Source organism: Castor canadensis, chromosome 6 (genome assembly GCF_047511655.1).
Source record: "Castor canadensis chromosome 6, mCasCan1.hap1v2, whole genome shotgun sequence".
Lineage (NCBI taxonomy): Eukaryota > Metazoa > Chordata > Mammalia > Rodentia > Castoridae > Castor > Castor canadensis.
In genome coordinates, this window is record NC_133391.1 from 16805463 (window position 1) to 16828309 (window position 22847).

The 22847-nt window shown below is 43.0% G+C and overlaps 2 protein-coding genes across 2 annotated transcripts in view; one reads left to right on the top strand and one right to left on the bottom strand.

The window, feature by feature from the left end:
* Window positions 1-904: 904 nt before the first annotated feature.
* Sbds (SBDS ribosome maturation factor) lies at window positions 905-6666 on the top strand. Its single transcript, XM_020163044.2, has 5 exons — window positions 905-1238; window positions 1846-1975; window positions 2677-2877; window positions 4629-4793; window positions 6012-6666. Exons 1-5 carry the CDS (start codon window positions 1111-1113, stop codon window positions 6138-6140), a joined length of 753 nt encoding a protein of 250 aa, XP_020018633.1. The 5' UTR covers window positions 905-1110; the 3' UTR covers window positions 6141-6666.
* Window positions 6667-17805: 11139 nt separating this feature from the next.
* Window positions 17806-22847, bottom strand: part of Tmem248 (transmembrane protein 248) — a 30384-nt gene continuing 25342 nt past the window's right edge. Inside the window, exons 6-7 of the mRNA XM_020163043.2 lie at window positions 21166-21309; window positions 17806-20665 (exon numbers count right to left, since the gene is read on the bottom strand). Coding sequence (XP_020018632.2) covers window positions 20645-20665; window positions 21166-21309 — 165 coding nt within the window. The 3' untranslated portion in view covers window positions 17806-20644. The remainder of the gene's footprint in view (window positions 20666-21165; window positions 21310-22847) is intronic.

Here is a 22847-nt window from a genome sequence, read left to right on the forward strand (position 1 = left end):
TTTCCGGCTCCGCCTGGATTGGCTCAGCGTGGAAAGGGGAGGGTCTAGAGAGAAGTACTGTCAAGAAAAGTGGAATGGGGAAAAAAAAGGAAAGGGAGAAGTATTTAATGAGACTAGGCAACAGTGAGTAGTACCATTGTACAGTGTGGATCTCAGCTGGAACTAGGGCTCACTGTAAACATGCATGATTTAGGAGGGGAAATTAAAATATGGAGTGGCTACTATATAATATTGAGTTATTGTGGTCAATCTAGTTGAGAGTACCTGATCAAGGGAAATACTGAACTATTCAAAAGTCTAAAATCATATGATGATTTGCATTGAAATACTCCAACAAAAAAAAATGAAAAGGAGGGAATTAAACAAAAATGGGGGGTTGGAGATTTAGCTCAGTGGAAGAGCGCTTGCCTGGCAAGTGCAAGGCCCTGATTTCGATCCCTAGCACCAAAAAAAAAAGGGGGGGGGGGGGAAGTATTGATAATTGAAGCAGGGCCTTCATTACACTTTCTTCAGGTTTTTTGTTGTTGTTAGTTCATTGAGACAGTTTCACCATGTAGCACAGGCTGGCATGGGACTGGCTATACAGTACAGGCTGGTCTCCAACTTTGCGATCCTCCTGCCTCAACCTCCCAGGAGCTAGGATTACAGGCGTGAACCACCACGCCCCGGCTCTATACTACTTTTCTTAATTTTTTTCTTTAATATAAGGGAAAAGTGAATGTGGTTCCTGAGCACTTCGGAACTGTGTAACGGGAAGGGTGTGTTTCCACCCGTGCTCTAAAAACCAGACACCAGCCTGTCAGCGCTCTTTAGCTCCCCCGCGGAAGTATATTACGTCAAGGTCCCGCACCTCCCTTGTAGGGCGCGGAAAGATGTCGTAAAATCCACACTGCGCAGGCGTCGTTGCTCGGTGGTCCCCGCCCGGCATCAAACGCCTGCGCAATAAGTCAGCCTGGCGCATTGTGGCTGTCGCCGAGCGGAGCTCTTCGCGACTCCGCGCCGTGTGGGGTCGTTATTGACCCGCGCGCCGCCGGGTCGTTAGGCACTGGTGGCCCTGAGCGATACGGGTCTTGTCCTAAGTCCTGGATCCGAGGTCTGTGAGCAGCCACAATGTCCATCTTCACCCCAACCAACCAGATCCGCCTAACCAATGTGGCGGTGGTGCGCATGAAGCGCGGTGGAAAGCGCTTCGAGATCGCCTGCTACAAAAACAAGGTGGTCGGCTGGCGGAGTGGCGTGTGAGTGTCCCCGCCCCGCGGGCCCCGGCCGGGCTCGTGTCCGCCCTCCGAGGCGGCGTCCCTGTGGGAAGGAGCTGGGAAGCTGGCTCCTGCTGGAAGCGTGACAAGTCCTGTCCTTCCCGAGATCGGCATTAGGACGGGGCTTCCATTTTTTGTTATATTTGGTTGGTTTGGATTGGGTTGCAGGTTTGAGTTTTTGTTTTGTTGGTGTCATAAAAGCTACAGCCTAGAAACCCGTCTTTATTCCAAAATGATTAAGACTCGGAGCGCAGTCCCCAATAGAATCGTAGTACATCTGACGTCATCAGGGCTCGGTGGTGGCAGGGGAAGTGCGTGGAGGCGTCGCTGCCGCCATCTAGGGGCCGGTGTGGCACCAGCCCCACCCACCACCTACTGTTGGCTCCCCTCCCGTGATGGTATTCTCCAGTGAGAAAACGGATGCAAGTGTGGTTCTGAGATTTGAAACTGATCCCAGGGTCATTGAGAAGGATTTGTTGTTTCTTGCCACTGATGCCAATTAGTGTCATTGCCGTCTCGTATTTAAATGTGAATGCATTTCCCAGGGGCAAGTGTGTTCACATAGGACTTTCTTTCCTGCCCTCCCAAGGGAAAAAGACCTTGATGAAGTTCTGCAGACCCACTCAGTGTTTGTAAATGTTTCTAAAGGTCAGGTTGCAAAGAAGGAAGATCTCATCAGTGCATTCGGAACAGACGACCAAACCGACATATGTAAACAGGTGAGTTCTGCCACCTGCAGCAGAACAGGCCCCAGCGTCCAGTTCTGCCATAAGGATTTGTAGGTGTCTTAAAGTTATCTTTTTTTGATGAGTGACCCCCAACATTCATTTGTACAAGATTTGTAACTATGCTACTTTAAAGTATCTTTGTGTGTGTGTACCGGGATTTAAACTCAGGATCTACACCTTGAGCCACCCCACCAGCCCTTTTTTGTGAAGGGTTTTTCAAGATAGGGTCTCACAGAACTACTTGCCAGGCTGGCTTGGAACTGGGATCCTCCTGGATTTCTGCCTCCTAAGTAGCTAGGCTAAAAGTATCTTTTTTTAACTAACCGAAACCTTCATCTGTACATAAGTATTTGTGAGTATAAGCTATAAAGTACCTTATTTTTGCCACGCAAGTATGTGGTTGCATAATATCAGTCTTAATAATACAGAAATACGGCTTTTGTTTTTTGCTTTTTGTTTTTAAACAAAATCTACAGAAATTAGGGCTGGCAGAGTGGCTCAAGCAGTAAGAGCACCTGCCTGCCAAGCATGAAGCTCTGAGTTCAAACCCCACTGCTGCCCAAAAAAAAAAAGCCCACAGAAATTAAATTAAATCTTATAATAAATCACCCCACTGATTCATTCTTGTGGTTAGCTGACAAATAGTGTATAATAGAAAAGGCTCATTTTCTTAAATTTCCTGGAATTTTTAGATTTTGACTAAAGGAGAAGTTCAAGTATCAGATAAAGAGAGGCACACGCAACTGGAACAGATGTTTAGAGACATCGCAACCATTGTGGCAGACAAGTGTGTGAACCCTGAAACAAAGAGACCATACACTGTTATCCTCATTGAGAGAGCCATGAAGGATATCCACTATTCAGTCAAACCCAACAAGAGTACAAAGCAGCAGGTGAGTGGGTTTTCATGGGATCAGAACTAACATCTGCCAGACACTGGTAGCTCACACCTATAATCCCAGCTACTCAGGAGGCAGAGATCAGGAGGATCACAGTTTGAAGCCATCCTGGGCAAATAGTTCCCAAGACGCTATCTCAACAAAAACCCATCACAAAACTGGGCTGGAGGAGTGGCTCAAGGTGTAGGCCCTGAGTTCAAACCCCAGTACCAAAAAAAAAAAAGCTAACATCCATGAAAATCAGTTTTCCCAAAAGAAATCATTAAAGTAATGGGTACGCATGGCAGCAGGCGGTTGGGAAGAATGGAGGACAGAAATTGGGGTTAGAAAGATAGATCTTTTTTTTAAACTAAACACAAATTCACAGAGGACTCCTATCTTCCTATGCAAATCAAACTTTTGAAGACAAAACTTAGATCTTTAAAGAGACATTTTAACTGTTAGATTTTTCTGTTTATATAATTCATATATCATAAAAGTTACCCTTTAAACTGGGTGTGTACACCAATAATCCTAGCAGTTGAAAGGCTGAGACAAGGGGATCAGAGTCCAGGGCCAGCCTGGGCTACATAGCCAGACCCTGTGTAAAAAATCCAAACAGGCCAGGCAGAGTGGTTCAAGTGGTAAGTACACCTGCCTAGCGAGCATGAGGCCCTGAGTTCAAAATTCAGTGCTGCCAAAAAATATATACATATCAAAACAAAAACCACCCTTTCACAGTATGCAATTTAGTAGTATACTCACAAGTTTTACAGCCTTCCTGAGTCCTATTGTGAGAACATTTCTATCACTCCAGCACTAAACTCTGTACCACTAGCAGTTGTTTCCTGTCTCACAACACACACACACACACACCACCCCCCCTCCACCACCCCCCCCACCCCAGCAACCACTCTTCTGCTTTCTCTCTCCAAGGACTTGTCTGTCCTGAACTTTTCAATTACACTGACTATGCAGTAGGTGACCTTTTCAAGACAGTTCTGTACTGTGGCATGGATCCGTACTGCTGAATAATATCCATGTAGGGAAGTAACCATACTTCTTACCTTGTTCAGCAGCTGACAACGGTGGGCTGTTTTCACTTTGTACTTATTATGAGTAAAGCCTCAAAGTTCACTATCAGTTTGGGTGTGGATAAATACATTTTTAGTTCTCTGTTATACCTGGTAGTAGACTTGCTGGGTGAGGTAACTTAAGTTTTGCAGGTTTTGTTTTTGCTTTTTGGTTTTCTTGGTGGGGCTGGGGTTTGAACTCAGGGCTTTGAGCTTGCAAAGCAGACATTGTAGCCCTTGAGCCAGTTCTTTTTGCTCTGGTTATTTTGGAGATAGGGTCTCATGAACTATTTGCCCAGGGTGGTCTCAAACCTAGATCCTCCCAGTCTCAGTCTTCCAAGTAACTAGAATCACAGACATGAGCCACCAGCACCTGGCTTGTTTTTCCCATTTTCTTGATAGTGAGTTTTCTTGACTGTGTGCAGTGCTAGGGTGGAACCAGGGCCTTGCATGTGTCAGGCAAGTACCTTCTGCTACTTAGCAGTTCTTAGTAGTGTTTCTTGAATCACAGGCTTTTTATTTTGGTATCCAGTTTCTGTGAGTTTTTCCTAAGGTTGCTTTATGTTGTGTCATAGCTAAGAAACCACTGCCTCATGCATCTAGATGGAAGCCACTTGTTTTTCGGATGCCTTAGGAAATAATGGCACAGCAGAAGTAAAGGAAATACAAACCCTCTGCATTTTGTCCGGATAGGCTCTGGAAGTGATAAAGCAGTTGAAGGAGAAGATGAAGATAGAGCGCGCCCACATGAGACTCCGGTTCACCCTGCCAGTGAATGAAGGGAAGAAGCTAAAGGAGAAGCTCAAGCCACTGATGAAAGTCATAGAAAGTGAGGACTACGGCCAGCAGTTAGAAATCGTAAGCTGGATACTCTTACTTCTTTGCTTCATGCTACCAGACTAGTTTATTTTCTAGTCAGAAATGTTGTAGTTACATTCACATAGCTGTGACCAAAATAAATAACTGACAGAACAGTTTCAAGGAGGAAAGTCTTATTTTAGGTCATGGTTTCAGAGGCTTCAGTCCACGGTCACTGGGTCTCCTGCACTTTGGCAGAACGTCATGGTAGCATGGGCGTGTGGCTGAGGAGGCTGTCCTCATGATGGACAGGAAGCAGAGACAGAAAGAAAGGGGAAAGGGAGGCTGAGACACAGAAGAGGGGACCAGGTATAACCTTCAAAGGCACTGACCTACATCCTCCAGCTATGCCCCACCTCTTCATTTCTAGAACCTCCCAAAAAGTGCCACCAGCTGGGCCCCAAAGGCTCAAGACCTGTGGCCTACATCTCATATTCAAACCATAGCATGCATCACAGACACCTAGACACTGTGGACAGTGAGTTAGGTGGACAAGTCAAGGCATTAGAAGGACTGCGTTGTACTTAAGCACACTTCAGATTGTTGTTTTCTTGGATTATTCATGATAAAATTATGTGAGTTGTATTTATTTTCTATTGCATGGCAGTATGTTTTGCATTAGGTTTCTATTATGGAGCAAACAGAAATGAGACTAGAAGTTCGTCAGCCTTGTTTACCAAAAACATTTTAAAAGAGCAGTATTAACAACTAAATGAGCTGTAGAGAACTGTTGAGTGTCGTGAGTATTCACTTTAGATGTGAGAAACGTATCTGACACTGGAGTTCTGAATTCTCCAAAACTTTCCACAGGGCTTGTAAATGGGTGTTGAGGTTACTTTTTCCTGTGCAGGGTGATTTCATTCAAGTAGAAATTCAACGCCAAGTTGTAGCACATAGTCTTCTAGTCCTCTTCACACTTCAGTTTGGTTTGGGGGCCATCGGGGGCACTGGCATTGAACCCAGGGTCTGAAGAGTGCTGAGCAAGGGCTGCACCAGGGAACTGCAGCTTCACTGTGCTGGGAAGTGTGACCAGGGACATGAACGCCTTGTCACAGGGCTGACACAGAAGCTTCACTGGAGCCCAGTGTCCCACCCTGCCCTCACCATGGCCCTAACTTCTAACTAAAAGTGTCAGGCTTGCTCTGAGGGGAGGTAGAGCAGTTTATTCTGATGTGTCATCCATCTTCGTGTCTTAAACCACCACATTAAATGTTCCAGGTGTGTCTGATTGACCCAGGATGCTTCCGAGAGATTGATGAGCTAATAAAGAAGGAAACCAAAGGCAAAGGTTCTTTGGAAGTACTCAGCTTGAAAGATGTGGAAGAAGGAGACGAGAAATTTGAATGACATTCATCATTGTCTCCAGCTATGAAACACTAAAAGCAAAGGCTTCTGCTTCAACAGCACTGTTTTATTTCTGTGATCTGCCAAAAACACCTGCTCAAACTATCTGACATTTCCTGTGTTGTGTTAAATGTTTTATAAGTATAATGTGGTATGATTTCATTTTAATTGTAAACAGGGGTTTTAGGAAAAAATTAAGAACCCCAAATACCAAGTCCAGAGTAGCATTTTGCAACTGTCTCGTGCCTTTTTAGCTTTTTGAGACAACTCTTGTGGATAAAAGGTTAAAATTTATACATTATATAAGTAATATTATTTGGGGTTGTGTCTGTGTGACAGGGATGACTTGTATCCTACTATAAAACTTGGTGGTAACTTCCTGGTTACCTAAAGATGACATATAATGACTGCAGGACTTCACTGAGCATGCTACCATAACTTAGATTATTCTTCCTAATTCTTAAAAGTTTATAATATATATTAATATGGCTAAAATTATACGTAATCAATAAAACGTATTTTTATTAAACTTTGGCTTGTGTTTCTAAGCAGCTCACTGGTTCCCTTTCTTTCTCTGCCTTTGTGTGTGGTAGGACTGGGAAGTTTAAGTAAGATTAAGTTTAGTGAAGATTAAGTAAGTTAGGATGCAGGGTGCTTAGAACGTGGCCTGTTCTAATAAACACCTGAGAAATCACAATAGCATTTGGCACATCACTGAACTTAGTTATTTTAGTATTTAGACACCTAAATGGATAAGGTACAAAGTTTTTTTAAATCCTAGTTATCCTCAAAAGAGATGCATTATAGAATATAAATTGGAGATTCACTGAAAATAAACATGCAGATGTATTTTGTGGACAAATTTTTTATTTTAAATGAAAAAGCTGTTGAACAGTTCTTGATTGACTTTCTAAGTGCTCAGAAATGTTCCCTTTATTTTTAAATAACTTTAATTGAAACTAGGAAGTCAAATTTTTTCTTATGGAAAAAAATTTTCTGGTAGGGTTAAAAGAAATAGTCTGATGGCATGAAAATGAACAATTAGAAGGGCACCTGCCTAGCAAGCACAAAGCCTTTGGTTCAAACCCCAGTGCTGCCAAAAAATGAGTAAAAACATTCCTGTTAACACTGGAATTAAACTACTGTTTTGATATAGTCTTTAATAAGATTCCCTTTATATCTTTGTTTTCATTTGTGTATTATTTTGGTTTTTGTTTTTGTTTTGAGTGCTAAGGATTGAAACCAGGGCCTCATGCGTGTTGAGCAGGTACTCTGCTACAGCCACCAGTTTACTGATGATCTAAAGATGATTTAAACTTGAAATCCCAGCTGGGCATGTTGGTGCATGCCTGCAGATCCAGCTAGTTGGGAGACTTAAGGTAAAGGATAACTTGAGTCCATGAGTTACAGACAAATCTGGGCAACACAGACCCTGATAACCTCCATCCCCCCAAAACAGAAATTGAAATCTCATGGTATCATTTTGACCAATGAAATTTACACTCTTTATTTTCCAGCTTAACCAATGTGGCATAAGGCCCTGAGTTCAAACCCCAGTACCACAAAACAAACAAAAAACAATATTGCCTTAAGCTTTTGATTAGTCACCACTCTAGGAAGTTGGAACTTCAAGAAATGTTACATGCTCAGGTGCCAGTGGCTCACCCCTGTAATTCCAGCTACTCAGGAGGCAGAGATGAGACAGATCATGGTTCAAAGCCAGCCCAGGAAAATAGTTCACCAGACCCAATCTGCAAAAAATCCTTCACAAAAAAGGGATGGTAAAGTGGTCCAAGGTGTAGGCCTTGAGTGCAAACCCCAGTACCGGGGAAAAAAAAAAAGTGTTGAATGTATAAAGTATTCTTCACTTTATACTAACTTCATGATTAATAGGAGTTGGAAATTTTGGTTCATGATTGTCTTCCTAATACCACTGTTACAATCATTTATTTTAAAGATCCATTTATTTTGCTTTTACAGTACAAGCTGATGGTATATATAGTTAGTCAGAAGGATGCTTCAAATTAGGCCTCTTATCAATAAAATACTTGTAAACTGAATCAACACAATTAAAAATATACACCGCTGGTGGCTCACATCTGTAATCCTGGCTACTCAGGAGGTAGTTGGTTTGAAGCCAACCCAAGCAAATAGTTCACAAGACCCTATTTTGAAAAAACCCATCACAAAAAAGAGCTGGTGGAGTGGCTCAAGTGGTAGAGCACCTGTCTAACAAGTGAGGCCCTGAGTTCAAGTCCCCAAAAGCACAAAAAAAAAAAAAAAAAAAAAAACCACTAACCAATTTCATTAGAAGGATGATTCAACATACACAAATCAGCTGGGTGCAGGTGGTTCACACCTGCAATCCCAGCTACTTAGAAGGCAGAGATCAGGAGGATCGAGGTTTGAAAACAGCCCGGGCAAATAGTTCAAGAGACCCTATCTCAAAATAACCATCACAAAGAGGGATGGTGGAGGGGGCTCAAGGTGAAAGCCCTGAGTTCAAGCCCCAGTACTGCAAAAAAAAAAAAAAAAAAAAAAAACTTTTGTGCAGCAAAGGAAATGCCTCCCAGAATTAAGAGACAAGTATAGCTGGGGGCAAGGCTCAAGTGATAATGTGCCTACCTAGCAAGCATGAGGCCCTGAGTTCAAACCCCAGTGCCCCAAAAAAATAAAAAGAAGCAGTCTACAAAATGGAAAATTACCTTTGCCAGCCACTCATCTAACAGGGGATTAATATCTATAACACATAAAGAGCTCAAAAAATTAAACATCAAAAAACAATCCAACCAATTAATGGGCATATGAAAACAAGTATAAAGGCCCAGCAAGTATGTGAAAAATGTTCAGTATCTTTTGTCATCAAGGAAATGCAAGCACAGATTGCACTGAGATTCCATTTTGCCCCAGTCAGAATGGCAGTCATGAAAACAACAAATGCTGGCAAGGAAGCAGTTGGAAAGTACTCCTTATACACTACTGATGGGAATGTAAATTAGTGCAGCCACTATGAAAATTACAGAGGTTCCCTAAGTTCCCTAAAAAACTAAATCTACCATACGATTCCACATCTCGATCTCTATCCAAAGGACTCAAAGTCAGCATACATCAGAGACACCTGCACACCCATGTTTAATGCAGCACTATCCAGAGTGGCCAAACTATGGAATTGGCCTAGGTGCCCAGCAACAAATGAATGGATTAAAAAAAAAGTGCCATACATACACAATGGAATATTATTCAGGCACAAAGAAGAGTGAAATTATGTCACTTATAAGAAAATGGATGGTGGAACTGGAGATCATCGTGTTAAGCCAAATAAGTCAGACTCAGAAGGACAGATATTGCATGTTTTCTCTCATATGCAGAATCGTGATTTAAACAAAAATGATGTGAAAGTAGACGGGGATCATTGGGAAAAGATTGGGGACCCGTGGGAGGGGGAAAGAGAGAGGCTGAATATAACCAAAGCACAGTAAATACATGTAGGAAAATGTCATAATGAAACCCATCGTTTTGTACAATTATGTGCTAATTTTAAGTTAAAATTAAGCCTCTTCAATTAACACACCTCTACCTCTGGAACCCCATACTCCATTGAAATTCCATCAAAAGCCCTAACTCGTTCCACCTTGCTTTAAAGATAGCTATTAGGACATATTCGGTATTAGATTTTGAGATCCTTGAGATGAAGGGACCCAGCCACACATGTGTATCACACCACACTTTGGACATAGCAGCTGTGGAATAAATGCCTGGATTACGAGCATTCTAGCTCAGCGAAAGACCATGTAAGCAGAAGGATGAGTGATAAAAAAACCTAGCTAACAACTTTTTATGTCTTTTTTTTTTTTTTGAGACAGTCTCACTGTGTAGCTCAGACTGGCGTTGAGCTTGTGATCCTCCTGCCTGAGCCTCCCAAGTGCTGGGTTTACAGGCGTTTGCCACCACACCCAGCTAGCTAATGACTTTTTTTCAAACTTTTTTAAAGCTGGGTGGAGATGTCAGCTAAACCAGAGCTTCTCCCTTTTCTTTCTGTGAACAGCCTCACACATGATTTTAACCTGCACTCAGCCCTCAGGCCCCATCATGAGATCCCTAATGACTGGAGTAGTAATGAAATCCTGATTTATAATTTTTGTATGCCTGCCCTTACATTACCAGAATTCAAGACAGTGATTGAGAATGCTTTTTTTCCCCTGCTGAACAAGGGCACTGGGTGTGGATACATGGTCTGCAACTAACTCAGTCATTTAATGACTGAGTTGATGAAGGCCACTGATTTTCATCCTGGTTTCCATATCCACATATTTATCCATGGTGGCACCTTTAAAATCAAAGGAATCTAAATGCAATTTTGGTAAGAGGTCATGATGGCATCGATCAGGAAAGTTGGAGAGCCTCTGGTATAAGTGGCCATGAACAGGGAATGCAAACTGCTTGCAAACAGTCTCACAGCCAGTGTGACTATGTCTGTTGACCTGACTGGGGGCAACTAGGGATTAAGAAAAAGACACAAAGACAGACATAAAGAAAAGCTGGGATCGAGTGGGTCCAAAGCTACTGATGAGAGATGCTGGTGACCCCCTCCCCCTCCAAGCACATTTATTTATACAGCATGTATGAGAAAGCAGGGTGAAATGCAGGTCGAGTTCTCATGGGTCCAATCGCATAGGTGGCAGGAACAGTGAAGCTGTGGTATGTTGCTATTTAGTACAGACTATCCTGACAAGGTCAGTGTGTCCTGTTTTTCTTGCAAGGCGGCCTTGCTGAACTTTGTCTCACCTTGGCTGGGTCCGTGCCTATCATCCAAGAGGCCCTTGGCAGAGCCGTGCTCATGTCAAGGCCTTCTTCCACTGCCTCAGTCTCCCACAAAACAAGAGCCCCAAGCCATAGTCACAAGGGCAGCCAACTCCACGGGACTCACCATAACCATGCTTTGCACAAGGACAGCTTTATACAGTGTAAAAACGGTCAGGTTTTTATTTACACTCCTTAATGTTTGTCCTCAAATTCTAAAATCTTGACAATAGTTATAAAGTTCATAAGACAAATAGCATGAGGATTTTTTATAAAATGTTTAGACCGGCAGGGGATGTAGCTCAGTGGTAGAGCGCTTGCCTCACATGTGCAAGGCCCTGGGTTCAACCCCCAGCACTGCAAGTAAAATGTTTAGAAATATGGCAACATAGAGCTCTCCTGACTTCCTCCTTGATCAACTAAACTGTCATAATGAGCTCTGGTGGCTCAGTCTGTAATCCTAACTACTCAGAGATCGGGAGGATTTCCATTTGAAGCCAACCCCAGGCAAATAGTTTGCCAGAGCTGATCTAAATAAAGGGCTGGTGGAGTGGTTCAAGGTGAAAACCGAGTTCAAACTCCAACACTGCAAAAAAAAAAAAAATTACTGTAATTGGAGAGGGAAGCAAGATGGCAGATCAGATGCCTCCTCCATTAGACTCCATAAATGATAAAAGTCAGGGTAGCAAAGGAGAGACAATTTTTCTGAAGAAAGAGAGGACAAGTATCGGGTGTCACAAAAGACAGCTGAAAAGCATAGAAAAACTGCAGCTCCAAACCCAGTTCCCCAGAAGGGGAGGGGAAACCAAAGCCACAAGGTAAGCTGGGTGGCTTTGGTGACAGACTGGCAGACCTAAACTCAGGGCAAGCCCACACATCCCACAAACCTTAAACCCAATGCACAGATTTGCTGCAAAAGTGACTTCTGCTGTGTGGCTGCTCGAATCCCAATGCAGACACAAGAAATATGAACAAAACAAGGCAACATAACTTCTCCAAAAGTGAATGACTCCTCAAAAATGGACTCTAATGACAATGAAGTAGACAAAATTCCAAAGAATCAAAATGATTATAATAATCAACAAGCCAGTGCTGGTGGCTCACGCTTGTAATCCTAGCTACTCAGTAGGCAGAGATCAGGAGGATCGTGGTTTGAAGCCAGATCAGGCAAAGAGTTCAAGAGACCCTATCTTGAAATACCCATCACAAAAAAAGGCTGGTGGAGTGGCTCAAGGTGTAGGCTCTGAGTTCAAACACCAGTACCACACACACACACACAAACACAAAAAGATCAACCATCACAAAGGGTGAGCTGACAGTGAATGTTGAATCAACCCCTACAGTTTGCTTCGCAACAAAGACTAAAATCAACTGGAGGTGGCTTAGTGGCACAAAGGTCCAGGGTTCCATCTCTTGTACCTCAAAAAATAAAACAGCAAAATCTCAATGAGGTCTCTTGTACACTGGAAATCTGTATTTAGTACAATAGGTAGACAAAGTGAACACATTTTCAAATACCAATTAACTTGGCTTTGTTTTTTCTTTTTTTCAGTATGGGGTTTGAACTCAGGGCCTACACCTTGAGTCCCTCCACCAGCCCTTTTGTTGTGATGGATTTTTTTGAGATAGAGCTCACAAAACTATTTGCCTGGGCTGGCTTCAAACTGTGATCTTCCTGATCACTGCCTCCTGAGTAGATATCAGGCGTGAGCAGCCTGGCTGCACTTTCTTCTTTGATTCATACATTACTTAGAAGGGGGTTATGTAACTTCTAAAAATTTGATGATGTGTGCCAAGTTTATTTCCACATTTGTTTCAATTTAGCCAGGAAAACATACTTTAGATGATTTCAACCTTATGGCTAACATACGGCTTCACATCTTTATGATGTTCTACAAGCACTCAGAAAGATGAGTGGATCTGCTCAAGTAAATGTCAGATGAAGCTGGTTATTTTTTAAATTATAAAATGGTTTTACTGGGCTACAGGTGTGGCTCAAATAGTAGAACACCTGCCTAGCAAGTGTGAAGTCCTTTGTTCAAACTCCAGTACCTCCAAAACAACAAAAATAAAAAGCTTTTTTAAAATTTCAACTACACAGCCCTTAAGTTTGCCTCAAATTTTACTGAGTTTTCAGTGGAGTTTTTTTTTTTTTTTTTTTTTGTGGTACTGGGGTTTGAACTCAGGTCCTACACCTTCAGTCACTCCAGCAGCCCTTTTTTGTGAAGGGTTTTTTCGAGATAGGGTCTCGTGAACTATTTGCTGAGCTGGCTTTGAACCACGATCCCGCTGATCTCTGCCTCCTGAATACCTGGGATTACAGGTGTGAGCCACTGGTGCCTGTCTCATTCCAGCTCTTATGGTTACTATTTATTGGGTCTTTCTTTTCCCTTCTTTTACTGTTACTGTTACAGTTTTGAATTTGAAATGTGTCTATTGTAGACATCCTATAATTGGATCTTGCTTTCATATCCAGTTTGATCTTAGTCTTTTGGTTAGTTCATTCACATTTAATGGATTTGTGTATTTCATTGTTTTTTCTAAGTATGCATTCCTCCTTTACTTCAGTGTTAATATTTTCAGTGTACCATTTTAACTTTATTAATTTTTCAGCTGTACATATAGTTGTATATGGGTACATATATGTTGCATATATAGTATATGTGTGTATATACACATATATGGAAAGGGGGTGAGGAAGGCAGGGAAGAGAGACAGAGAGAGTCTACATGTATAACCCAGGCTAGTCTCAAACTCACTATCATCTTGCTCTGGATCCAGAGTGCTTGAATTACAACATGTGCCAGCATTTCCAGCTTACGTTAACTTTTATAGATATATGGTCCAGCTTTTTTTGTTGTTTGTTTTTGAGATGGTATCTCCCTTTGTTGTCCAGGATGGCCCATAACTCCTGAGCTCGTGATCCTCCTGCATAGCTAGGGCTACAGATTTGTGCCACCATGACTGGCACTTAAGCAATCTTAAATCTTTTAGAGGAATTCATAAAGTGTGTGTTCATACAGCATTTCTACTTACCATTTCTGATGCTCTTCATTTCTTCCTGCTGACTTGAGTTTCCATGTAGTGTCATTTTCTTTCAGCCTGAAGAAATACCTTTATCATTTGTCAACCTAGTCTGCTAGCAATTAATTTTCTCAGTCTTTATCTAGGGATGTCTTTATTTCAACTTGACTTCTGAAGGAGAACTTTTCTGCATAAAGTTCTTGGTTCATTGAGATTCTTAGATCAACAGTTATCAAATTTAACCAGTTTTGTCCATTATTTCTTTAACTCTTTTTTTCTGACTCTCTTTTCCTCTGGTGATTGCCATTTCCTCACAGGGCTCTGAGACTAATTTTTGTTTCTTTGATTTGTTTTGGCAGTACTGGGGTTTGAACTCAGGGTCTCACCTTGCTATACAAGCATTCTACCACTTGCACCACTCAGGCAGCACTGAGGCTATTTTTTGTTTGGGTTTTGTTTTGTTTTGTTTGTCGTTTTTTTAAGAGCTTCAAGTGTATCATTAGGTTATTTGTTTGAGAACTCTCTGATATTTTAATGTAGGCATTCATAGGTACAAGCTGTCTTCTTAGCTCTGTCTTTGCAGTGCCCCAGTGGTTCAGATGTTATTTTCATTTGACTCTACGAATTTTATTTCCTTATTTCTTTGATAGTTCATCGATCAACAAAGAACTGTTTGTATACTTCCTGTAGCTCATTTTCCTGTTAATTTCTAGTTTTATTTCATTGTGTTCTAATAAAGCAGTTATTTCAATTTTCTTGTATTTGTTAAAACTTGATTTTTGTCTGAAAATATGGTCCATTTTGGAAGAGTTCCATGAGTGGAATATTCTGTAGATGTCTGTTAAGACCATTTGATTTGTAATGTTTTCTTTGTTGATTTTTTGTCTAAGTAACCTACCTATGGGTAACAGTAGGGTATTGAAGTCACTCACAATTATTGTGTTAGGGTAAATCTACATTTTTACATCCAGTAGTATTTGTTTTATGAACTTCATGTGCCAATGCTTGCCGTACATGTTTACAAACTCCTATAACCTTTGGATTGCTCTTCTTTATCAGTATGAAGTGAACTTGTTTCTTCTAATTTGGGTTTGAAGTCTGACTTGTCAGATGAGTATAGCCACTTCCACTCACTTTCAGGCTCCATCTGCTCAGAAAACCTTATCCCATCCTTTCATTGTAAGCCTGTTTAATCCTTGCCAGTGATGTGCATTGTTTTGAAGGCAACAAATGGTTGGTTCTTATATTTTTAGCCCAACCTGTGCTTGGGTTTTTGTTTTTTTGTTGTTTTTTGTTTTTTTTTACAGTGCTGGGGTTTGAACTCAGGGCCTAGCACTCACTGGACAGGTGCTCTGTTACTTAAGTCATGCGCGAGCCCAACCACCTGCACTTTTTGATTAAAGAATTGTGACCATTAGCTTTGAGTTAGTTTTGAAAGGTATGTAGTAATTCCTGCCATTTTGTTGTTCTGTAGATTTCATTCTTTAATCCTCACTTGTTTACTCATCTAGTGTGATTATTCTTTTCTTGTATTTTCACAGTTGTGCTGTCCTTTTCTGTATATAGGATTCTTTAAGTATCTTCTGCAGTGCTGGCCTAGTGGTCATGATTCTGTTTAGTTTTTGTTTATCATGGAAGTTTTTTGTTTCTCCTTCACTTATGATGGATAGCTTTGCTGGATGCAAAAATCTAGGTCGGCATATACTTCCAGACCTTGTAATGCACCATTCCATGCCCTCCTTGCTTTTAACTTGTTGAGAAGTCTGCTAGTTTTCTGATGGGTCTGCCATTACAAATGACTTAGTGCTTCTCTTTGCAGCTTTCAATATTCTCTCTTTGTACGTTTTGACTATAAAATGACATGGATATGTTCTTTACTGGTCCTGTTTGCTGTTCTAAGTCTCCTGTGCCTGGATTAGTCTCTGTCTCGATATTTGGGGAATTTAACATTTTCTGTTGTGCTTTTAAATTGCACCTCTTCCCTTCTTCCATGCCTGCCCATGATTTATAGGTTCGTTTTTGATGTTTTGTTTTGTTTTGGTGGAAAAGGGGTTTGAACTCAGGGGTTCACAATTGCAAAGCAGGTGCTCTTCCACTTAAGCCATACCTCCACTCCATTTTGCTGGTTATTTTGGAGATGAGGGTCTCAAAAATTATTTTCCAGGGCTGGCCTCTAACCTCGATCCTCATAATCTCAGCCTCCCAAATAGCTAGGATTACAGGATGAGCCACTGGTGCCCATCTTAGAGTTGGTCTTTAATATCGTCCCAGAGGTCTTACATGTTTTTTTCATACTTTATTATTTTTCTTGATCTTTATATGAATGGTCTAGCTCATCTCCTTTATCTTCAAACCCTGAGATCCCATGAGGCTTTCAGATGTGTTTATTTGAAGAACTGACTTTTTGATTTCCAGAATGATTTTTTTTTCCCTTTTGCAGTATGGGGTTTAAACTCAAGTCTTACACCTTGAGCTACTCTGCCAGCCCCTTTTTGTGATGAGTTTTTTCGATAGGGTCTCAAGAACTATTTGCCTAGGCTGGCTTTGAACCATGATCCTCCTGATCTTTGCCTCCTGAGTAGCTAGGATTACAGGCGTGAGCCACAGCACCCAGCTATAAGCAGAATTTCTTATGACACAGATGAAGGCTATCATTTTCATACCTAGGTAAGATTGGCTACTCCCTCTTTTAGCTCCAGTGGCAATCCATACATTGCTTGAGGGCAAGGTAGAGAAGAAGGAATGGTATAAGAAGTACACTTGTCTCCTAGCACCAACACCTGCCTGGGTGCAGCCTGGGCTTCCTTGCTTCCTTGAGTTCTAGAGATTTGGGGGCAGGCAGTCCTCCTAGGATCATCCCCCTTTCCTCCTAGAGGAGGCAAAACCTCCTTACATCACAGCATAATCTCGAGGTGTGGACTAGTGACACAGACCAGGTTATCAATCACAGGCTGAGGTCCTGGTCCAGGGATGACAGCAGTTCCAAGGGTGCAGGGTCAGCTGAAAGTCAAAAGCTGAGGCAATCGGGAACCTCTCTGTCTTGGGCAGAATGCCGGAGCCTTGCTTTTCTACAGGGTGGGACAAATTGGAAATTGGGGGAGGGGGTACTCGCCATCAGGATGGTAGCCTGCTCCCAGAATATAAACATCAACAATGCAATGAGTTGCACATATTCAACATGGCTTCCAGTCCCTCACTGTAGACATACAAAATGATTAGCATCATTTGAACCTAAACCTAGCTCTATTTTGCACAAAGTATTTCTTGCATACTTGTAACATACATTATATTTTGCAGGAATGCAGGTAAATGAGGGAAAAGTATACTTTGTTGTTAGGAAACTAACAGCAATAATCCCATGTCCAGCAACCTGAGTGGCCCATCTAATCCTCCACCTGTCATGATGCATGTCAACCTGTCCCACTCAGTGATTCACAAATGAAGTCTGGCATATGCACATGGGGAGCAGGCTAGGAGGCTGCTGCTAACAAACTCAGTGTGTGTGAAGACTTATATAACCAGGAATAGGGGTTTTTTTTGTTGTTGTTGTTTTTTGCCATGCTGGGGATGGAACTCAGGCCTTGTACATGTTTGGCAAGCATTGTCCCTCAGCCACAGCAAGGTATTAATAAGTCTTCAGGTAGTGTTTGGGACCGGTCTGTGAACACTTGCTGGTATCAGAAGCTACAAGAGGCTTTCTGCTCTCAGCAAGGAAAGCTGTGGGATTGGGGAGGCCATCTTCACTCCTTACCTTGACAAGTGCTTATAGCACAGATCCTCACCTACTTCTGCTTACACTCCTCCCTTAGAGAACACCCGCCAGACTGCAGGAAAGGAGACAAAGCAAAGTCAAATGTTTTATTTGTAAAGCACATATGCACATACTTCGAACAGAGAAAGTTAATGGGGAAGTGATACCATAACAGACCATGCAGCAAGAGAATGAAATGGATCCACACCCTCATAAACCCACAGTGCCAGCAGGTACTTGAGGGCTGGAAAACCGGGAGCTCAATCTTACAAACCGCCAAGAAACGCAACAGAAACGTCAGGCTCCTAATGATGAGAAAACGTACAATAGAATCAAAACTGATTCAAGTCATACAGTGGAAGGACAAAAAGAAAAAGGAAAGAGATCAATATGATCTGAAACAACCCATTTTCATAGTAAGTTGCTGACCTTTTATTGGACCTCCAGTCCAAGCCGCCTGAGGATCAGCCAGCGCTGCTGTGTCACGTCAGCCCCAAAAGCAAAAGGCCCTGTCATAACTCCCCAGTCCTGAGGTCCACCAGCAAAGCAGCTGAGGAGGCCTCGGGTGCACCTGCTCAAACACAAGCAGGCTCCCCAGAGCTCCCCCAACCCTGGGCCCCGGAACCTCCTCTCTTCCCAACTCTCCATCACATAACCTAACTGATTCTGTGTTTCTTTAAGACCATGAGAACTTAAGACCAGTGAATGGTGAATTTTAAAGTGTATCTGACCACAGGACAAGTCGTAGTATTGTCCAGGCAATTTGGCACTTCTTTTCTTCACACCTAACAGTTCCCCTCCCCCACCCCCCAGTTACAGACTCCAGTAATTAAAACAAGGCAATGAACAGAAATGAGCTGCATTGGAGAAATCAGTGAAACTGATTTATGCACTCATCTTTTTCCTTTTATATTACTCTAACAGTTACAAATCTATCCCTAGAACTCCACCTCATTGGAATTTTGTGGGGGTGGGGGAGGAGTGCTGGAGTTTTGAACTCTGGGCCTTGTGCTTGTGAGGGAGGCACTCTATCACTTGAGCCACATACTCAGCCCTTTTTGCTTTAGATTCTTTTTCAGATAGGGTCTCGTGCTTTTTGCGGGGGCTTATCTGGGACTGAGATTTGCTACCTATGTCTCCCACACAGCAGGGATGATGTGTGCCACCATGCCCTTCTTACTGTTTGAGTTGGGGATCCCCTTAACTTTTTGCCTGGGCTGGCCTTAAAATATGATCCTCCCAATCTCCTCAAATTAAGGGAAGAGCCTCCTGAGTGGCTGGGATTAAGGTGTGTGCCGTGACAGCAGGCCTTCATTGGGATTTTATTAATTCGATAGCAACTTAATCTAAAATCTAATGGTCCTAATGATATTGACATTTTAAAGGCCAAGAAATATGGCTCCTTCTGAATGTGTCCCATAAGGGTCTCGAAAGAGAAAAGCAAGAACTAACACGCTAGGCATGCATCATGTAAGCAACTCCTATCACACAAAGACAACACACGAACAAAAGCCTGGATTGGACAGTATGATTACTGTGCTTGAAAGAAAAGGAAAAAAACCCAAAAACCAGGAATACTAACATACCAAGCAGCTGTTGTGATTATTTTAACAATTTTCAATAAAAGCACACAACTGCTTCCATTCAAGAATGCCTGGGATAAGGTGTTCTGGGCTAGAAAATTTCCGACCGTGGGAAGTAACTGTAACTTGGAACAGACCACAGACCTAGAATTAAGCAAAGAGGTGCTGACAGTCACGTGCAAAGTTCCCTTGCCCTTCTGCTGTAACACTGCCTAGGAGAACACAGAAGTCACTACTGACAGTAAGTTATTAAGGCAAAGAGCTGTTAAGAAAAGCAGTAAGAACTCAAGTGACAGAACAGACCAGCAAAGACAGTGCACAATGTTCTCACGATGAGGATGAGAGGGCAAAGGGGACCGAGGAACTAGATGATCACGCTTTTGATTTTCCCTGACACATAGCCAATCAGAATCACATTCCTTCAAACTTCACAGGCATTCTTTTTCCTTCTATAATGTCAGGGATGCCATTTTTTCTTCTGCAAACAAGTTAGGGGCATAAAAATAAATGCTACTTTAAACGAAATTCATTTCTTTTTCCAAACAGAAAAGAGACACTCTACTATGCCACCTGCATTACCTGGAGCAGGGAGGGAAAAGAGACAGCAGAGCATTCTGCCTAGTTCCCACAAGACCACGCTCCTCACCATACATATGGAAAATGAAACCTAGATCTTTACCATGTAGGTGACTTGTAAATATTTAACTTTTCACTCAGGATAAAAGCACACACCTTTCCTAACTAGAGGAGTATTAAAATGTGACTATTTTATTTATTTTTTCTTAAAAACAGAAAAAGAAAAAAATAAACTTAAGAAAGGCATGTGTTCTTGCAAGCAAAGTGAGGAAAAGGGTATTACCACTGTCACTATGATGATTAAGCCACAGACACATAAGATCCACAAATGCATTGGTGGCTTTTGAAATGCGTATCATATCAAAGGTGCAGACTGCTGAACACATTCTGTAGGCATTGGCTGAAACAAGAGCCGAAGCAACCTCACCCCAGCAGCAATGACACGCCCCGTGACCCTGTGATCACCACGACCTGCTCTGCTGCAGCAGGACCCAGGAACTTCTCCAGCGTGTGTGGAAGTATCAAGTTCACAGGTCCAGATGAGGCTGAAGGGCTCTGGCTGTACCAGGTGCAAAGCACGTGCATCATTGGACAAGTTTCCAAATGGATTTTTATAAATATGTACAAATCAGTTACAGGCACTTGAAATGTCTTTGGCTGGAATAACCCAACACTGCAAGATCATGTATTCTGAGTGGCCAGGCCCTGGCTGGGTTCAGCAGGCAATGATTATGGTTATCTCAGTCTCTCTCAGAAAACCGGGAGCTGTGGGATTAGGCTTCAGCCAAAGCCACCTAGGAGAGAGCATGACAGGCAATGCATATCACAGGCAGGAAATCCAGGGATGGCAGCCCCACTGTTACCTGAAAGGGCCCGACAGCTGCACTACAGGCATCAGCCAGGCAGAGAGCTGCTAAGTCCCTAGCAAACATCTCACTGGGAAGCAATAACACAGTCTGCAAGTCTTCTCTAGGGTGCAGCTGAGTTGCAGAAGCCCTGCACTGAGGGAGCTGACTGCCATGAACCCTGGCCAGCAATCTGTCCCCTGGTTTCTCAGGTCACCCATCCAGCCAGTAGCTCTCCAATGAGGTCTCAGAACGACTGCAGTCAGGTCCTCCTAGCAGCTAAAGGGGCACAGGAACGCAGGTGAAAACCCAACATCATACTCAAAGCCAACAGTAAAGACTACTTGGAATGAAAAGGACAGGTGACACTCACAGTGGGGGATAAGGCCTAACTGGGGAATCTCTGCAGATGGAAACCACAGCAGGACACCAGCCAGACCCCTGCTCACCTTCTCAGGACAAAATTCAGGATTGCTCTGACGCAACTTGCTGGGTCTGCCTTTGATGACAGCATAGCAAAACATCGTTATCACCATCACGAAGAGGAAGTAACTGGTGTGCATGAGATGCAGATTGATTAATGAGCGGTCATCCTAAAAACAAGAGGAAAATCAGACATCTGCATTGACTGCATGACTTTAATGCTGGGTTTCTGGAGGCGAGACTGCCAGCCTCCAGGCTTCCACTGTTAAACCCAAACAGGAGGCCTCTCCTGTCACGGCTCTCGTGTACTGAGGACATGGGGTTTCTGAGCGGCTGCAGTAGGGAAAACCCACTCCTTACTCTGCTCTGGCTCTGGCCGAGTATCCACCCTAGAGAAGGCCGCAGAGGCTCATCTTAACCCCACTCTTCTCTAGACATGCTCTTCCTCTGACTGCCTTCAGGCTGAGCCTATGTTCCTAACTTCTTCATCCCCACAGAAAGACTACAGCCCATCACCTCTCCCGTTGCCTTCTCCAGTTCCCCACTTTTGTTAAGTGCCTCATCTTCCACACACCATCAGTCACCAGGCCCTATAGCTGCAGGAGACCCAAACTTGCTTCCTTTTCTTTTCCTTCTCCTGTCACCAGTGCTCATGACTCAGGCAGCATCAGGTGGCAGTTGTCATCTTAGGTGCTGCTCTGCAAAAACCCTAAAGCCCAACCCAGGAAGTGGCACCCTGCCTGGGGAGAGAGGCTAAGCCCTCAGTGAGGAGTGAAGGGCCTTCTGGACCTGGCCTCTGCCACTGTTCAGCCTGGCCTCCACTGCACCCTCCTGCAGGATGCTGGCCTGCCAACTTCCAAACCTGAACCACAGACAATGAAAAGGGCCAGCCAAGAGAAGAGAGCTGCACCTATAACATGCAGGATAAAAGTAAGGGCACTTAAAAAAGCATCAGCACAGTGGGCTCAGGTCCTAACGGATCGCCTGCTGGACTAGGCAACAGTGTTTTCCTCCCCTTTCTTCTCTGCTAAGTTAAATCCTATTCAAGCCTTGGTCTCCAGCCATTCACCTCCTACTACTTACTTCTATCTTTCTGAACTCCAAATATTGCTCGTATTGACACTAACCAAATTTCCTTCTGTGAATAGTCAGATACATAACTGAGACCATGAGAGCATCTCTTGAGATCCTATGGGTTAAGAACACAGCAACTGCTCAAATCAGTAACTGTGTTGAACAAAACAGAAAATGAAGACCATTTTCTTTTCTTTTTTGGCAGTACTGGAGTTTGAACACAGAGCCTATACCTTGAGCCACTCCACCAGCCCTTTTTTTGTGATGGGTTTTTTTCGAGATAGGGTCTTGAGAACTATTTGCCCAGGTTGGCTTCAAACTGCAATCCTCCTGATCTCTGCCTCCTGAGTAGCTAAGATTATAGGCGTGAGCCATCAGTGCTCAGCCAAGAACAACATTTTTCTTGGCCAAAAGGGTAGCATGTGTTTCCAAGTCTCCACCACTCTGCCCGGTCTCCCAACCCACCTGGAATGTGCAGTGGGCAGAGGCTAAGCTAACCCAAGAAGTAACACAGCCTATACCCACAGTTCCAGGATGCTCTCACAAGTACACACACACACACACACACACACACACACACACGCACACGCACACGCACATGCACACACACATGTGGAGGAAGTATTCTCACGTA